This window comes from Sceloporus occidentalis, unplaced genomic scaffold (genome assembly GCF_023333645.1).
Source record: "Sceloporus occidentalis isolate IW3139 unplaced genomic scaffold, rSceOcc1.0.p SCAF_6, whole genome shotgun sequence".
Taxonomy (NCBI): domain Eukaryota; kingdom Metazoa; phylum Chordata; class Lepidosauria; order Squamata; family Phrynosomatidae; genus Sceloporus; species Sceloporus occidentalis.
The window spans coordinates 127602041-127619211 of record NW_028316986.1 but is presented as its reverse complement, the minus strand read 5'-3'; the positions used below and the strand labels follow the sequence as shown (position 1 = coordinate 127619211).

The 17171-nt window shown below is 40.7% G+C and overlaps 1 protein-coding gene across 1 annotated transcript; it reads left to right on the top strand.

Moving 5' to 3' along the window:
* The first annotated feature begins 7352 nt into the window (after positions 1-7352).
* On the top strand, positions 7353-16474 carry LOC149311388 (succinate dehydrogenase assembly factor 4, mitochondrial-like). Its single transcript, XM_089528557.1, has 3 exons — positions 7353-7491; positions 13665-13817; positions 15783-16474. Exons 1-3 carry the CDS (start codon positions 7419-7421, stop codon positions 15890-15892), a joined length of 336 nt encoding a protein of 111 aa, XP_089384683.1. The 5' UTR covers positions 7353-7418; the 3' UTR covers positions 15893-16474.
* The last annotated feature ends 697 nt before the right edge of the window (positions 16475-17171 follow it).

The following is a 17171-nucleotide window of genomic DNA, read 5'->3' as shown; positions in this document are numbered from 1 at the left end:
GAAAAGACTTCTAATAACTTGTGAGAGAAAGCAAAATTTTGCTTCTTTTTCAATATGCTGAGATGTATAATTTTATTATAAGCAAAGTCAGTTTGAATATTGCTTATATCATGTTTCCTTTAACTTTTTTGGTATCATTTATCTCAGACTTTTGGAGTGAAGCTGTTGAAGGTTACATAGTTCTAACAGATGTTAGTATTTGTTTTTAATGGTATGATCAGAGTTTTTAGCAATGCTCTGCTGTTTACTAGGGAAAACACACTGCCAGTTTATTTTAGCTGTTGCACTAGCAGCCCATTTCCCCAGTCATAAGTCCCATTGCACTCAGAGGGAGTTACTCTTACATTTGTGCACCTAGGATTGTAACTTTTTCTTATGTTCAGTTGCAGTGGCTGTGTACCTATGTAGATTCATTCCAAATATGTGGTTCCTTTCTATATATATTTTAAATCATGAGTTCTAAATTTATAATATTTTTCTTGCCAGTATTAGCCCTTCAGGAAATATGGTACCAACAATTCCCATTTCAAATTGAGGCAAAAAAGAGAATAAGTACACATAGTTATAACAACCAGCTATAATAATAAGTTATAATTAATTATTTAAATAGTTTTATATTTTTAGTTATACGTAGTTGATGCTTAGAGAGCCAGCATGGTGTAATGATTTGAGCTTTGGACCTTGACTCTGGGGATCAGGGTTTGAATCCCCACTCATACATGGAATCCTTGACCTGGGGCAAGTCAGCCTCACAGGGAGGAAAAGGCAATCCCCCTCAGAACAAAGTTTGTCAAGAAAATGTGATAAGGTTCACCTTAGGGCTACCATAAGTCAGAAATGAACTCAATAGCAATAGCAGCTTCATTTATATACTGCTTCATACTACACTGAGCAGTCTCTAAGCAGTTTACAACTGTAAGCTAATTGCCTCAGTGAAGCTGGATATTCATTTTAGCAACCTTGGAAGGATGCCAGCCTGAGTTGCCCCTGAGCCCCTGGCTGGGATTGAATGGTTTGTTAGTGAGTGGCTGCAGTACAGGCATTATAACCACTGCACCACCAGGGCTTGAAAACACACAACAAGATTCTTAAGGATAACAAACCAAAGAAATGTGTTCATTAATTATTTTCCCCACTCCCTGCTTAAAAGCCTTTTAGATTTAATTTCTAGAGGCTGCAATCCCACTTTTCACTGGCAATCACAGTGGAACTCATCTGCCCTGCCAACCATCCTTGCCACCTAAAAACCAGGCTCCCCACTCCAGAGCTAGTGCTGGCATCCATGTTGGTGAGTGGGTTATACCCCGGCCATTCCTCTGGTGTATTGTGTTCAGTATTTTGCATCCCTCTTCCAACTCATACAAAATAACATTGGCTATATGCACAGTGATATTCAGAACCACCCAGATGATTAGGTGTTCAAATATGCAGTCTTGCTGTTCTGCCAGCAAAACACCATTGTTGGGTGCTGGTCATGGACTTTGATCCTGGAGCAGTCTATATGAGAAATTAGTTAAATCTGGAAGCTAACACTGTTCTGTTAACCATTACATTGGTTGTACCATTGGTACATTGACTAATATATGATGTATGGTAATGGAAAGTTGAATTTATTGCATGTTCAAAAACCTAATCTTGGTGGTTCTGAATATCACTGTGCATAAAGCCAATGTTATTTTGTATGAGTTAGAAAAGGGATGCAAAACACTGGACACAATATGGCCATATTACTTATACCATCACACACTGGGTGACCTTGGGCAAATCACGTGCGCCCAGCCTCAAGGGATGGCAATGGGAAACTTCCTCTAAACAAATCCTGCCAAGAAAAACTCATGATAAGAGTTGCCTTAGGGTCGTCCTAAGTAGGAAATGACCTGAAGGCACACACTACCACCACCACCATGGACATAATACATCTTTATTTGTTCACAACTCTGTGAGGTAGTGAACAGTTGTTCTTTTCTGTACAGATTTTTTGTACAACTAAAGTTTTAAGTATTTAAGCTATACTATTAGAAATAGTAGACAATCTCCTTTCTCAGAGCCCTATATATATTTTCAATTAGTCCTGATATAGCTCTGGTTGTTTATTGTTGCATACAGCTAGTAGTTTTGGATGTGCATCTGCCTCAGGTGAGTCAGGGAATCTAGTGGGAACTGGTTGAGCGTTATGGTGTGAGTTTGCACTAAGTGTGTCAGCAGATATCTCCTACTGAATTGGGGCAGCTGACTTTAATACCAATCTTGTGACACAGAAGAAGCTTAGGCAAAGTAACTCTCTCTCTCTCTCTCTCTCTCTAAGTTTCAACAATACCACCCTCTGGTGTACTCAAGCTGAGATTGTTTCAAATAATAACATAGACTATCACATTTAAAAAAAATCTTCCTAAAAGCAGTAAATAAGGAATAGTTGTCTCTATTACATATTCCATCTGCCAAGACACCAATGCTCTGTACTGATTCTGTTAGGGTTTTGCTATAGGTTCCCTTTTCTATTACAATTTTATTTCATGACACAACAAATGCTTCTAATGGCTAGAATCCTATTGCTGATATACGCACTACACATGCAGAATGAATTTTGTGGACAAAGTGCAATGATTGCATCCAGCTGATGATCATGGAAGCAGAATTGTACATGCAGAACCACTGCATGTGCTGCACCACATGGAAGACCTCAGAGCAGCATGTGAATGTGTACTGCATTTACACAACAGGTTGTTGTACACATTGATCACTTGTCCACATACATGGCACTAGGTTGGTATTCTCTTTGGGGGTTGTGTAATGCCAACATAACATAACTCGACAAGTAGATACTTAACCAAGACTGAAGTAATGCAAGATCTTGGCAGGTGTATCTGGCAGAGGTGAGATTTACTTGGCTGTTGCAAGGTCTACACAGTTACATCTGCAGTCTCCTGCAGTCAGTTTCACCCCCATATTGTCACCTGAGCTGCATTTCACTAGGAACCCTGGTGGCGCAGTGGTTAAATGCCAGTACTGCAGCCTTAAGGTTGTGAGTTTGATCCTAGGCAGGACTCCAGGGTCCACTCAGCCCTCCATCCTTTTGTAAATCACTAAAATGAGTACCCAGCTTGTTGGGGGCAATTAGCCTACACATTTTAAACCGCTTAGGGAGTGCTTAAGTGCACTGATAAGCAGTATAGAAATGTACTTGCTATATATTTCTCATCAGTAATTGCTGTGAAGGTTTCTGTGGCTTGTCTGCTCCCCACTAACTGTATGACCCTCATTTAAATCTATTATCACCCTATAGACAGTAGTTAAAATGTTTAAATATTTAAGTAGTTTAGTAACTAGGAAATTATTTCTGCCTTACAGCTGTTTTTCCTTTCTCTTCCTCTACTATTCCTCCATATGTTTTGATTCTCAGGAGACCAGACCACTACTCCTTGACACCTAGTTGTGGGGCTGAATTTGCACATTGCCTCAAACCTGGAGGCAAGGGGTACACTCCTAAAGGTTGGGGAAATCTGGTGCATGATGTGGGCCATTGCTTTGAGGACAAACTTCCAAAGGAAAGAGAAGACAATAGAGTTGCCTTCCACTGATGCTTCCCTGTTGTTAGCTGCTGTATTTTTACTTTTTACTTTCTACAAGTTTCCATAGTATTGGTTGTTAATAACCACTGCTGCAGTACCTTAGTATTGTCTGTTGATGAAACCACTGATAGGTACTAGTTAACTAAAACCACCGAAGTTATCAGTTGTTAATTTTCTAATGTGATGGGCCATTCATTTATTGAATTCATTGAATTTACTGATTCAGTGAATCTCCTTGTGGAGAAAGGCAGGATATAAATCCTGGAAAATAAAATAAATATTTAATTTAATTGACTTAGATAAGAATTTCACCATTAATCTACTTACAGAAATAATTTATTATTATCAATTATTATTATCAATTATTAATTAGTTAGAGGAGAGGCCATACTAAAGAGCCAACAGATTTCACACATCCCAGCGAGGTTTTTTTTTTTTTTAACAAAAATGTAGTTCTCTTGGATTCCTGACAACTGCTTTTTGCTTGTGCCTTGATTACAGTTTTTTTTCTACTATGAGGAACTAAAATACCTAGGTCATGACATTCAAACTATTCAAATTCAATAGGAATATAGGAATCTTTATTTTTGCTCATGGTTAAGAGTTTTTGTATCCCTTCAAGTCAGTGCGACTTACGGTGACCCCTAAGGGGAACCTATCATGGGGTGTTCTTGACAGAATTTGTTCAGAGGGTGGTTGACCTTGCCTCCCTCTGAGGCTGAGATAGTATGGCTTGCCCAAGGTCACCCGGGTTTCAGTGACCAAGCTTGGAAACAAACCCTAGTCTCCAGACTCCTAGTCCAACACTCAAACCACTACACCACGCTGGCTCTCACTCATGGTTAGAATATGAGATTCATTCCAAGGTTAAACGATTTTAAGTCAATATGTAAGCGGGGCAGTTCTTCTTTGCATCTAGGCGGTTTCACAACTTTGTACACCAAATACAGAGGTGCCTCTTGTGTCCCAGGAAATTGTGTGGCTCTTTAGCCTGGGACTTTTGCTGGCATTCAGTGGGAATCAGTCAAGGGGGACAAGACCCGTAAGAATGTAATATCATAAGGAACTGAAAACACTAAAACCATCCTTGGTAGCTTGGATAAGAAATGAGAGTTTTTCCACAAATCCATTCAGCTGTTTTCTTCTCTCCCAAGCTCCAGACAGCAGGTACAAAGGGAGGTGAAGGAGTTAAACCATAGAAGCATTTTTCAGCTTTAATTCTATGAAGGGTTTTTTTTTTAACTTTAATATTTCCCCCTTTTCTAAAAATTAACTAACAACATAATCCCTTTTCTATTAACTTCTCTATCTGGATGACACTAAGTAGCATTTGACGTACCTGACCCATAATTATGTCAAAACTGCTTTCAAAGGCAGTTTCTGAGCAGCTTTGGAAGTAAAATGCAATAGTTCACAAATGTGCACCTTTTCCCCATCCTATGTAACTAGTGCAGGGCAAGGTAATTCAGAGCAGTCCTCATCCCAAAGCTCTTTCTTATTAACAGGCTCATTCATGCATGAACTTGGTGGGAAAAGGTTTGCTACTCTTACTATTCCTGAGTAGTGGCAATGTGCTTGAAAATGTAACTGCTTCAAGGGAAATTTGCTCTGAAGTAGCCTGGTTCCCAAATATCAATATTGCAGAGACAAATGAAAGCAAAATATTGTGGGCCTGCGGTCCTACATCCACTGGCACCCATTTTCTTCAGCTTTCAGTTGTGTGTCTTCAAGTCTTTCCCGATTTAGGGCAACTCCAAAGTGAACAGATATACCAGTTGGAGGAGCATCTTTCTTGGGAACCTAATAAAAACATAGTAGGTATAATGGTTTGAGTGTTGCACTATGACTCGAGATGGGGTTTGACTCCCCACTCAGCCATGAAACCCACTGGAGTTGTATTTGTGAGCCACCTTCGGTCCCTTTCTGGGAGAAAGGTGGCATACAAATGAAATAAATTAAATACGAGTGACCCGGGGTACCCAGTCTCAACCTCAGGAGGGGAGAGCGTGAAGGAATTTGCCAAGTAAACCCCACAATAGGTTCAACTTAGGATTGCCATAGGTCAGAAACTGACTTGAAGGTGCACAAGGACAAAGTAGTAGTACGCAAAGGGATCTTGTAGCACCTGTGCTACAAAATTCCTTTGCATACTGATATTCCAGGATAACAGCTATGTTTGAATTCTTTCCCCATGGAAATTATTATTATATTATTTTTATGAGGACCAGCATGATGTGATGGTTTGAGCGTTGGACTAGGACACCGGGAGACCAGGGTTTGAATCCTGGCTCAGCGTGGAACCCCACTGGGTGACTGTGGGCAGGTCACACTGTCTCAGCCCCAGAGAATGATGGCAAAGGCAAAACCCCTCTGAAGAAACCTGCCAAGAAAACCGTGACAGATTCGCCTTAGGGTTACCATAAACCAGGGACAACTTGAAGGCATGCAATAACGGTAACAATTATTATTTTATAATAAAAATAATTATCTCCTGCCTTTTTTCCAGACTGGGATTCAAAGAGGCTTACACCAATTTAAAAAAAAATGGTTAAAAATTCACAAAATGGTTAAAAAAAACAAGTAATGAGGCAAAAATAAAAACCAGGTTACAACATGTATTAGTATAGTAATGAGAGCCAGTGTGGCACAGTGGTTTGAGCGTTGGACTAGGACCCCGGGAGACCAGGGTTCGATTCCTGGCTTGGCCATGACCAAACTCACTGGGTGACTTTGGGTGAATGACACTCTCTCAGTGGCTCAGCCTCAGTGAATGGCGATGGCAAACCTCTGGAAAAAACCTCTCAAGAAAACCCATAATAGGGTTGCATAAATCAGAAATGACATGGCGGCACACAACAACAGTGATGATGATGATCATCCTCTGGCGCCTTTGGCTCTTCTCCCTTATGTGAGGGCTGATCTATGACAGCCACCTGCTTCTGCTTTCCTACTGAAGGAGCTAAATCAGGAATGCTTATGAGTTTCTTTAAACCAGGGTGACTAGGTGGCCTCACCGCAAAAGAGGGCAAGGGACTGCAAAATGGAGGACCTTCAAGAAAAATGGAGGCCATGCCCCAGGAAAAGCTTTTAAAAATACTCATTAATCATACCTCAGTGAGGCTCAACATGGGGGACTGGCGAGAAAAATGGAGGACATGATGACCAAAGAATAGGTGAAAACAATATGAATTCTTGGGCATGCTCCAAATGGAGGACCTCCAAGAAAAATGGAGGACATGACCCAATAAAGTTTTTTTAAAAAAACCTCCCAGAAATAATGCATGTTTCTTAGGCTCCAAATAGAGAACCTTCAAGGGAAAAGGAAGACATGGTCAAATCAAAGCTTTAAAAAACAGACACAGAAATACCTAAGTCTAGGCTTCTTAGGCTCCAGATGGAGGACCTTCAAGAGAAATGGACGACATGCCCCCCCCCCCAAAAAAAACACCCAGATATAGGAATAATAACTCCAGGCTCCAAATGGAGGACCGTCCATAAAAAATGGAGGACATGCTTTTTTTAAAAAAGAAAAAGCTTTATTTAAAAACAACAACAACACACTGAAATGGAAATAATAAATGAATGCTTCTTAGACTAAGAATCTCAGTCAGGGCTCCAAATGGAGAGAGAGGGGGGCGTTATGGGGCATTCCCTCCTGGAGAGAGAGAGAGGGAGGGAGGGAGAAGGCTTGAAATGTAGGGCAGCAGCAGCAGCAGCAGGCCCTGGGAAATGGCGCCCTCCTCAGGGCTATATTGTGACGGGGGAAGGAAGGAAGGAAGGGGCCTGGCCAGAGGCGGCGCTTCCCGGCCCAGTCCCGCCCTTCAGGCCTCGGTCGGGGAGCTGACGGAGATGGCTGCTGCTGGGCCGCGCTTGGCCTTGCAGCGCCTGGGAGGCGCCTCCTTCTTGGCCAAGGGAGAAGGCCGTAAGCAAGCAGCGGGGGCGCCCGAGGGAGGGAGGGAGGCTACTGAGGGCATGGCATGACCGACGCCATCTTGTGTCAGGGCAGGCAGGCAGGCCTCAGCGCCGCCGCCGCCGCCGCTAAGCAGGGCAAGGCAAGGCAAAGCAAAAGAGTGGGGAGGAGGGCCTTCGAGGGGAATGGAGGGCATGGCCAATGCAAAGGACTCTGTAGGAAAGCTCAAGCGGCTAACTTTTCTTTCAGTGAGACTCAAAGGTGCTACAAGATCTCTCTCTCTATCACCATCACCATTATTATTATCATTATTAAATAAAAATGCAGCTGAAGAACTGGACTTAAATTGGCAACACTGATATCCTGTAGACTCAATTTGTTGTCACACCAGAGTTTGCTGAGAGAGAAGGTTAAATGTCTCACAAAACTACACTTCCCAGGGTTCCCTAGCACTGAGCCAGGGCACCTAAAGTGGTCTTGAACTGGATTATTTCTGCAGTGTGTCTTGGACCTAACTCAGGCTGCATCTTCACTCCAGAGACAACCCAGTTTCATACCGTTTTTACTGCCATGGCCCAGTGCTATGAAATCCTGGGAATTGTAGTTTGTTGTCACACCAGAGTTTGCTGAGAGAGAAGGTTAAATGTCTCCGAAAACTAGAATTCCCAGGATTCCCTAGCACTGAGCCATGGCAATTAAAAGGGTGTCAAACTGGATTTATTTCTGCAGTGCGGTTGCAGCCGAACACATTTCTATTTGGCACAAAGCTTCCTGAACCCCCTTCATGTCAAAATAAATATCTTAAAAAAGACTGAAAGATTCTTTGTTTGGTTCAATGGTGATTTTGAGGGTTGAAATAAGTTACAATTATTTTTATTCAATTATGTTTACGTTTATTTGCAAAACATCCGCCATTTTAACATTATGGGAATTTTCCGGGAATTGTGACTGAATATTCCATGTGATCTGGGGGGATTCAGCGGGTTTTGGACAAACATTTTCGGGAATTATCTTCCAGGCTTGTTGGCAACACTGCTTAGGAATAATGAATCCAGGCTTCTTAGGCTCCAAAGGGAGGAGGGCATGGCCAAAGGCAAAGGTTCACAACACAAGCATAGCAGGGATAATGGACTCAGGCTTCTCAGGCAGGTCCCAAGGAGAAGGCAGGCCTTCAAGAGGAATGCAGGAGGACGAGGCCAAATCAAAAGAGTCTAATACATTCAGGCTTCTTCAGCTTTAAAAGCCCTCGAGAGAAATGGAGGGCATGGCCAAATACAAAGCTTTAAAAAACATAGAGGGATAATAATACATTCAGGCTTCTTCAGCTCCAAATGGAGGACCTTCTGGAGAAATGGAGGGCATGGCCAAATACAAAGCTTTTAAAAACAGGCATAAAAACAATAAATTAATAAATTCAGGCTTCTTCAGCTCCAAATAGAGGTCATGGCCAAAGAAATGTTTTAAAAAGAAACACAGGAATAATAAATTCAGGCTTCTTAGGCTCCAAATGAAGAACCTTCAAGAAAAATGGAGGGTATGGCCAAAGAAAAGCTTTAAAAACAGGCATAGGAATAATGAATTCAGGCTTCATAGGCTCCAAATGGAGGGCCTTCAAGGGAAATGGAGACATGGCCAAATACAAGACATAGGAATAATAAATCAATAAATTCAGGTTTCTTCAGCTCTAAATGGACAGCCTTCATGGAGGACATGGCCAAAGGAAAGCTGTTGACTTATGGTGACCCCATGCATTTCAGAGGGCTTTCTTAGGCAAGGAGTACTGAGAGGTGGTTTGTCCAGTTCCTCTAGCACCGACTGTTCATTGCCAGACTCCCATCCAAGTACTAACCAGGACTGATTCTGCTTAACTTTCAAGATTCTGTCAGGGTGCTTTCATTGTGAGTTCCTCATGGCAGAGGGGCGGACTGGATGGCCCTTGTAGTCTATTCCAACTCTATCCTATGATTATATAGGATCTGTGTGTCCTTCATGCAGCCTATTGACTTAAGGGGACCCCATTAATTTCATAGGGTTTTCTTTGGCAAGGAAGGCTCAGAGGTGGTTCTGCCAATTCTTGTTGTGTTCATGTTTCCAACTTATGACGGCTCTAAGGTGAACCTGTCCTGGGATTTTCTTGGCAAGAGTTGTTCAGAGGAGGTTTGCCATTGCCTTCCCCTGAGGCTGAGAGCATGTGGCTTGCCCAAAGTGGGTTTCGTGGTCAAGCCAGGAATTGATCCCTGGTCTCCAGAGTCGCAGTCCAACACTCAAATTATGAGTAGTATTTTTCTGGGACCAATTATTTGGTTCGGGGGGGGGCATGTGCTTAGGAGCACCCCATTTTTACATTTTTGTTTAATGTGGGGAGTTGGGGGCATGTAGAGTTTTAGTAAGATCTCCTGGGGGGGGGGGACAGCTATAGGGTTGCATGTAATGGAACATAATTGGTAGCATCGTTGTATAGCTTGTTAATAAAGAGGGGAATTATACCTATGGAATGTGTAATTGCCCTGGAAATTCTGTTCCTTTCAGTCTATGTAGAATGAAAAGGTTGCAGGTGCCCATTAATATTTCAAAGGAAGGGACTGCGCACGTGCTCAGAGTTACACTGCTTATTTATTTTAAGGCAGCCAGGGCAGGAACAGGGCAGAGTTTTCCTCCAGAATCTCTTTGGTGCAAATGTTCACTCTTTATCCTAGTGTCTTCTACATCCCTGAGCTGACGTCACTGTGCAAGAATGTCCTTATTTCCATTTGCAAAATGTTAGAGTATGCTGGTATCTATTAATATTGACTCCATTCCCTCCACTCAATTTGTTTTCCCTTTACATCAAACAAGTGCATCCTCTCTTGTCACTGTTCATATGGCCCATATTTTTACAGCCATTTCCCCTTCCCGCTAGAATTGGCCTCAGACTTTAAATCCATTGCCATCAAGTCGACTTTGGTCCAAAACACCATGCAGAAATAATCCAGTTTGAGACCACTTTTAACTGCCCTGGCTCAATGCTAGGGAATTCTGGGAACTGTAGTTTTGTGAGGCATTTAGCCGCCTCTTTCAGAGAGCTCTGGTGCCCCAATAAACTACAGTTCTCAAGATTCCCTAGCACTGAGTCAGGGCAGTTAAAGTGGTCTCAAACTGGATTATTTTTGCAGTGTATTTTGGACCTTTGACTTATGGTGACCATGTAAAAGAGAGTCCTCCAAGAGCCCTGATCACCAACTACCCTGCTTAGATCTTGCAAACTCAGGGCCGTGACTTCCTTTATTGAATCAACCCTCTTGTAGTGTAGTCTTCTCTTTTCCTACTTCCTTCCACTTTACCAAGCACTATCATCTTTTCCAGTGAGCCACATTGTCTCATGATATCTCCAAAGCATGACAGCCTCAGTTTAGTCATTTTCGCTTCTAGTAAGAGTTCAGGCTTGATTTGCTCTAGAACCCATTGTATCCGTATAACTTGTATCCAGCAGCACATTTCAAATGTGTTTGGTTTTGGTTCTGTCCACTTTCTTCACTGTCCAGTTTTCACAGCCATGCATAGAAATATTGCACTTGTATCAATGTTTAGAAATTAACAGTAAGTCTCCAATTCACTCTCCTGTTTCGTTTTACTTAAAATCTCAAGCTACAGTTGTACACATTATTGCTTGACAAACTGGGTAGAAGTGAACAAGACTGATTAGTCTGACTGAAGTAGCAGAGCTGAAAATGCTCACCAGCTGAATTATGAACTTGTAGCTGCTCTTTTCTTCTGCAACCTTGTAGTTCTGAGCTATTTCAGAAAGTGTTGAAGGTGGCCACCTTGCTTTGAGTGGCCATCTTTCTAATATCTCTGTCCATTCACCTGTAACAATTAACAGTTTTTTTCCAAAACAGTCATGTGGTGCTGAATAAATCAACCACATACACGCTCTGTATTTGACATGCTGTTGTTAAAGATACGATAATGGACTGGAAAGAAAAAAGATGGAAACTCTAGGCTTCAAAGACATAGCTGTTTGTTTGTTTGTTAGTTTGGATTAGTAGACTTCAGTCTACAAAAGCTTATGCTATCAACTTGTTTGTTTTTCTGTTATTCTCAAAGATGATACAAGATCCCTTGTAGGATCTTTAGGCTTGTCATATTTGTGACATGTCAGATAAACATTTGACACAGACCCATAATCATAGAATCATATAGTTAGAAGAGACCACAAGGGACATCCAGTCGAACTCCACTCTGCCATGCAAGAATACTCAATCAAAGTATTCCAAACAGGTGGTCATCCAGCCTCTGTTTAAAGACCTCCAAAGAAGGAGACTCCACCACTCTCCAAGGGAGTGTGTGCTACTGTCCAACTGGTCTGTCAGGAAGTTCTTCTTAATGTGGAGGTGAATCTCTTGTCCTGTACAGTTGGCCCTTCTCTTACGCGGGGATCCATTCTGGACCCCACCACGTAAGGGAAAAACGTGTAAACTGAAGTCCCATTAGAAATAATGGGGCTTGTTCCTGTGGCGTGCACCTGGCGTACTGTAGGGTGCGCGCCATGGGTGTGTGCCCCATTCCTTCTTTTGGAGTGCAGGAGAAATCTTTCTGGTGGAAGCTGCGTAAGGCACAGGCACACTGTAGTTTGAATCCATTGCTCCATGTCCTAATTTCTGGAACAGTAGAAAACAAGCTTGTTTCATCCTCAATATAACACTCTTCAGATACCACAGTACTATCATGTTACCTCTTAACCTTCTCTTCCCTTAACATATCGAGCTCCCTATGTGGCTCCTAATAGGGCATGGTTTTCAGACCTTTTACCATTTTGGTCATTGTCCTCTGGATATGCTCCAATTTATCAACATCCATCTTGAACTCTGGTGCCCAGAACTGGATGCAATATTCCAGGTGAGATCTGACCAAAGCAGAATGAAGTGGTACTATTACTTTCTTTGACCTAGACACTATACTCTGATTGTTGCTGCCTAAAATCATATGAGCTTTTGTCACTTGCTGCACCACACAGTTGACTCGTATTCAACTTGTGGTCTACTAGGACTCCTAGATCCCTTTCACATGTACTGTTGTCAAGCCAGGAGTCACCCATCTTATACTTGCATTTCATTTTTACTGCTTAAGGGGAGTACCTTACATTTCTCCCTGTGGAAATGCATTAATTTTATCCCATCTTTCTGATCTGTTAAGATCATTTTGAATTCTGATCCTGTCCTCTGGGATATTTGCTCTCCCTCCTAGTCTGATGTCATTTGCTGATTCGCTAAGCATGTCCTCTACAAAATCATTCTTTGACAATATGTTGTGGGTTAGTAGGCGACTGAGAAATTAAATAAATACCTGGAGTCTCAAGGAAGAGGAGGCTTGAAATAGCCATCATTCTTAACAATTCTTTGGTTCTTAGGATCTAACTTGGTTATATAAATGTTTCTTCCCCTTTTGTGTCTTTCTAGAATTATTGATCCATGGTCATCTAATATAGAAAAGTTACACCTGGTACATGTTGAGAACTCATCTGTACTTGAAGCCAGTCTTTTTTTATAAAATGAGAAACAGTGTTCTCTTAGTGCCTACATAGCACCAAAGTGATAGTGGTCAAGACTAGTGATTGTGCATATAGTAGTAGGCAACAGTTGTTTTATTCCAGATTCTATATAATCCATGCTAAATGTGCAGATTCAGTTCTTAGTGATTCCAGTTAGTCTTCTTAATAGTTAGGATTGCAAAAGATTTCTTCTGAGGATCTGGAAATCTGCTTCCAGTTGGAAGAGATAACACTGGACTAGATAGCCCAATCGCTGCTTCATTTGCTCCCTGTTTAGAAGAAGCACATACTTTAAAAAGATGAAGTATATGCTTTATATACTGAAACTATTTCCATAATCCATTTCCTCACAATAGTAGTGAGGAAGAAATTTCTCTGTGGAGAGCCTTGTTTCTGAATAATGTACCTCCATACTGTAGACTGATTTGCTCAGTGACAGTCTAGATTAACATCTTGGCTTTTATGTGGGTGTATTATTGTATACCATTATTTAGGCTTCAGTCCTCAAATGTTCTGTTTCCATAGACATACAAACTGCATTTGACTTGTTGTTACAGACAAAGTTTTGTGTTCCTCCAGGCTGATCGTTAATATATTGCAGAAACAGGCATTCTGTGAGTATACATCTAAAAAATAATATTATGTTTCTTTACAACAGGGTCAGTTTTATTGCCCAGATCTTTGGGAAGTATTAACTTCAGCACGAAAGAAAATGCTGAATCTACCAATCCACCGCTTAAGAAACCAAAATTGCCAGTAGGCCGTTTTGATGAGGCAGAAGAATCCAACGTAGAGACTGAGCCACTAGAAAGTAAGTATGGGTGTGCAAAATTTAAATATCAGCACTTGGATTAGTGTGCTAAAATATATCCAGTTCCGATTGCTACTTCTCTCTTAAATCATAAAGCATAGCAAAACTCATTATGTTAAGATCTCTAGTGGGATATGTTTAGACTTAGCTGCAATCATTTTTGGTTATTTAACAGTATCTTTTGGTTATTGACTCTTTACACACGAATTTTTAAAAACAGTATTCTTTTTTCCTTACATAACTAAGATAATGTAATCATATACTTAGTTGGTAATGATTTAGAGCATATATAAACCATTAGTTTGGGCTTCTTTATTTGAGATCAAGGTAAAACTAATGCCATGTGGTCAAAGATATACTGTATAGGGCTAAATCACTTGATGGAAGTCATCTTGGATTTACAATTTGCTGTCAGAATTGCTTTTCAAGTAATTTCAAACCATATTTTATTACAGTGCACCCTCCCCTTATGTGGGGATCCGTTCTGGATCCCTCTGCGTAAGGGGAATTCCACCGTGCTGGAGCCCCATTGGAAGTAATGGGTTTTGTACCCATGGGCATACACCCCATTAGTCCCTCTGGGGGCACGCAACGGGCTCATCTGGCAAGCTGTACATTTTTTTGTTTATGCAAATAAAACTAAGTTTTTATATTAATTGATGTGTTGTTATACTGGAAGAGTATTTACTAATCTTATTACATCTCATATTAATGTCTTATTCTTGTCAAACATGATTCAATCTCCTCAGTCTAGTTACCCTCAATACGTGTGCTGACTATTTCAGGGTGTTGGGTGGGCAGAGACCTGGTGTTGGTAATGCTGTAAATGTATTTCAGTTAGGTCAGTCCACCTTAATTCTTTAGTCCTACTGCTATTTCATTGTGTAATGACCTTAATTATTTGGCTCAGTTGCACTGAGGAGGAAATGAAGGATGTAAATAAAGGGAGGGAGGGATTTTATGATGGATTTACTTTCTCATTCATCTGATGCAACTGGACAACTAATTTGGTTTAACTCATCTGAGTTGTCACAGTTAGTAGACATGTAGGAATGTCACATCATAGAATAGAGTAATAAAATGAAATAGTTGGAAGGGGTCTTATGGTGCAACTAGACAACTAATTTAGTTTAACTCACTTGAGACCAACCCCCTGTTTAGTGCAGGATCTGCAGGTAAGGCATCTGCAGCAAGTAGCTGTCCTGCCTGTTTTGGGAGATTTCCAGAGAAGGAGACCCCATTGCCCCTCTAGGCAATTGATTCCATTGCTGAATTGTTCTTACTGTCAGGAAGTTGCTCCTGGTTTTCAATTGAAATTTACTCTTATGGAACTTCAAACCATTAGATGTGGTTCTACCCTCTGGGGCATAAGAGAACAAATCTGCCCTCTCCTCTCTATGGCAGCCCTTGAGGTATTTCAAGATTACAGTCATGTCACTCTCCATCTTCTCTTCACCAGGCTGAACAAGCCCAGCTCCTTCAACCTTTCCTTATATGTTTTGTTCTCCATACCATTTATCATCCTCATTACCATTCTTTGAACCTGCTCCTATCTTGTCTATATCCTTAAAATGAGGCACCCAGAAATGAACATAGTACTCCAGATGAGGCCTGACCAGCACAGAATATAGTGGGACTGTTACTTCCCTCAAATTGGAAACTATGCTTTTACTAATACAGGCTAAAATAGCATTCACCCTTGTTCAACAATAATCCCAAGATCCTTTTCACATGTAGTACAGCTGAGCCATGTCTCTTCCCCCCCCCCCCCCCATCCTATACCTTTGTTTTTGGGTTTTGTGGCCTAAATGTAGAATTTTGTATTTGTCTCTATCGAAATTCATTTTATTAATTTCTGCCAAATTTTCTAGTTTATCTAGGTCTTTTTGAATTCTGTTCCAGTCTTTCAATGTCTGATGGTTGTACAAATCTGATTGTTCATATTTTGTTCTGCTTTCTTTTTAGAGTTTCCAGATGACATCAATCCTGTTACAAAGGAGAAAGGTGGACCCAAAGGCCCTGAACCAACTCGTTATGGAGATTGGGAACGGAAAGGACGCTGTGTAGATTTTTAAAGGATTCTGTACTCTTAAGAGGACTGATATTAGAATGATGGTAAAATTGATGAAGAGATATCACCCAGATGAGTCTTTTGTATTTATGTGCAATAATGTGTTATATTACTCTTATTTAATGACATTTGAAAGTCTGCTTTCTATGGATTGGTACTTTTTAAAAGTTCAGGTTGGGTATGGTGGATGTTGCCATTTTGCATCTGTCCTTTGTTGGGGTGTGAATTTAATGGCTGGTAGAATTCGATTAAAAGTGAGGTCTTAACCACACTCATTTTCCATGGAAGCCCTGCTTAACTCAGTGGGATTTTAATTTTCAAATATGATTTCTAAGACTGATTTCATGTGGCCAAAATTTTCTGTCAGTGCAGGTTGCAGAGTTACTTCAAGAAAAATCTGTTTATTAAATGATATGTGAAAAAAACTATTGTTTTTTTGTGTGTGAAGCAGATACATTCTTCCGTTCAGGACACAGTTCTGCACAGAGCATGTAAGTTACCACATCCTAGAAGCCATTTTTAAGGTGTTTGGACCAACCACATTGAGTATTGCACAAATCTCTAAATAAAAGATGAATGATATCTACCACTGTGTTAGCTGTTTTTCTTCTTTGGTTATTGCATGTTTCCTGTGATTCTCATGCACCTAAACTACTGTTCCATTCTTTCCCAATGCTGAGTAAATTACTTATTTACTCCTGTTTAAAATGGCCATCTGTATTACATACTCATTGTCTTTGTCTGTTCAGTGACTTAAAATATAAATAAAATAAAAACTTTATTTATATACCGCTTTTCTGCAGCAATCAAAGCGGTTCACAGTAGTATCAAATATACATAACATTGAATGAAATTACACAATATATAAAATACAAGACTTCAGTTTAATTAAAAGTGTTCTCATAAAAATCATTAGCTTGTATATAAATGTAGACCAGAAATGCCTGTTTTTGAAGACAACGAGACTCAGGAGAAATAGCTTTCTCTTGGTGCCCTGTTCTAGTGGTTGCACTTTTTCCAGGGTCTTGCACACTTGACAAGAAATCAGTCATTTTTTAAACAATTCACCAAAATGGAATTTGGAACGAAGAATGGGTTATTCCACTTCTTGAAATACTCAAAGATTTTCCCAGATCACTGTTTGCTAAGTTTAGTATTTTTCTCATATAAATTTAGGTGAATATATTTTGAACAACTCTGTTTTGAAATCTAAGTCTTAAGGATATGGACAGGATTCTTGGGAGCAGTGTGTATATGTTAGACCCTTTGTCCTTCCTGCCTTA

Coding starts and splice junctions, on each gene's coding strand:
- LOC149311388 (XM_089528557.1), top strand. CDS start 7,419: ATGGCTGCTGCTGGGCCGCGCTTGGCCTTGCAGCGCCTGGGAGGCGCC. Junction 7,492..13,664: donor CTTGGCCAAGGGAGAAGGCC/GTAAGCAAGCAG, acceptor TCTTTACAACAG/GGTCAGTTTTATTGCCCAGA. Junction 13,818..15,782: donor AGAGACTGAGCCACTAGAAA/GTAAGTATGGGT, acceptor CTTTCTTTTTAG/AGTTTCCAGATGACATCAAT.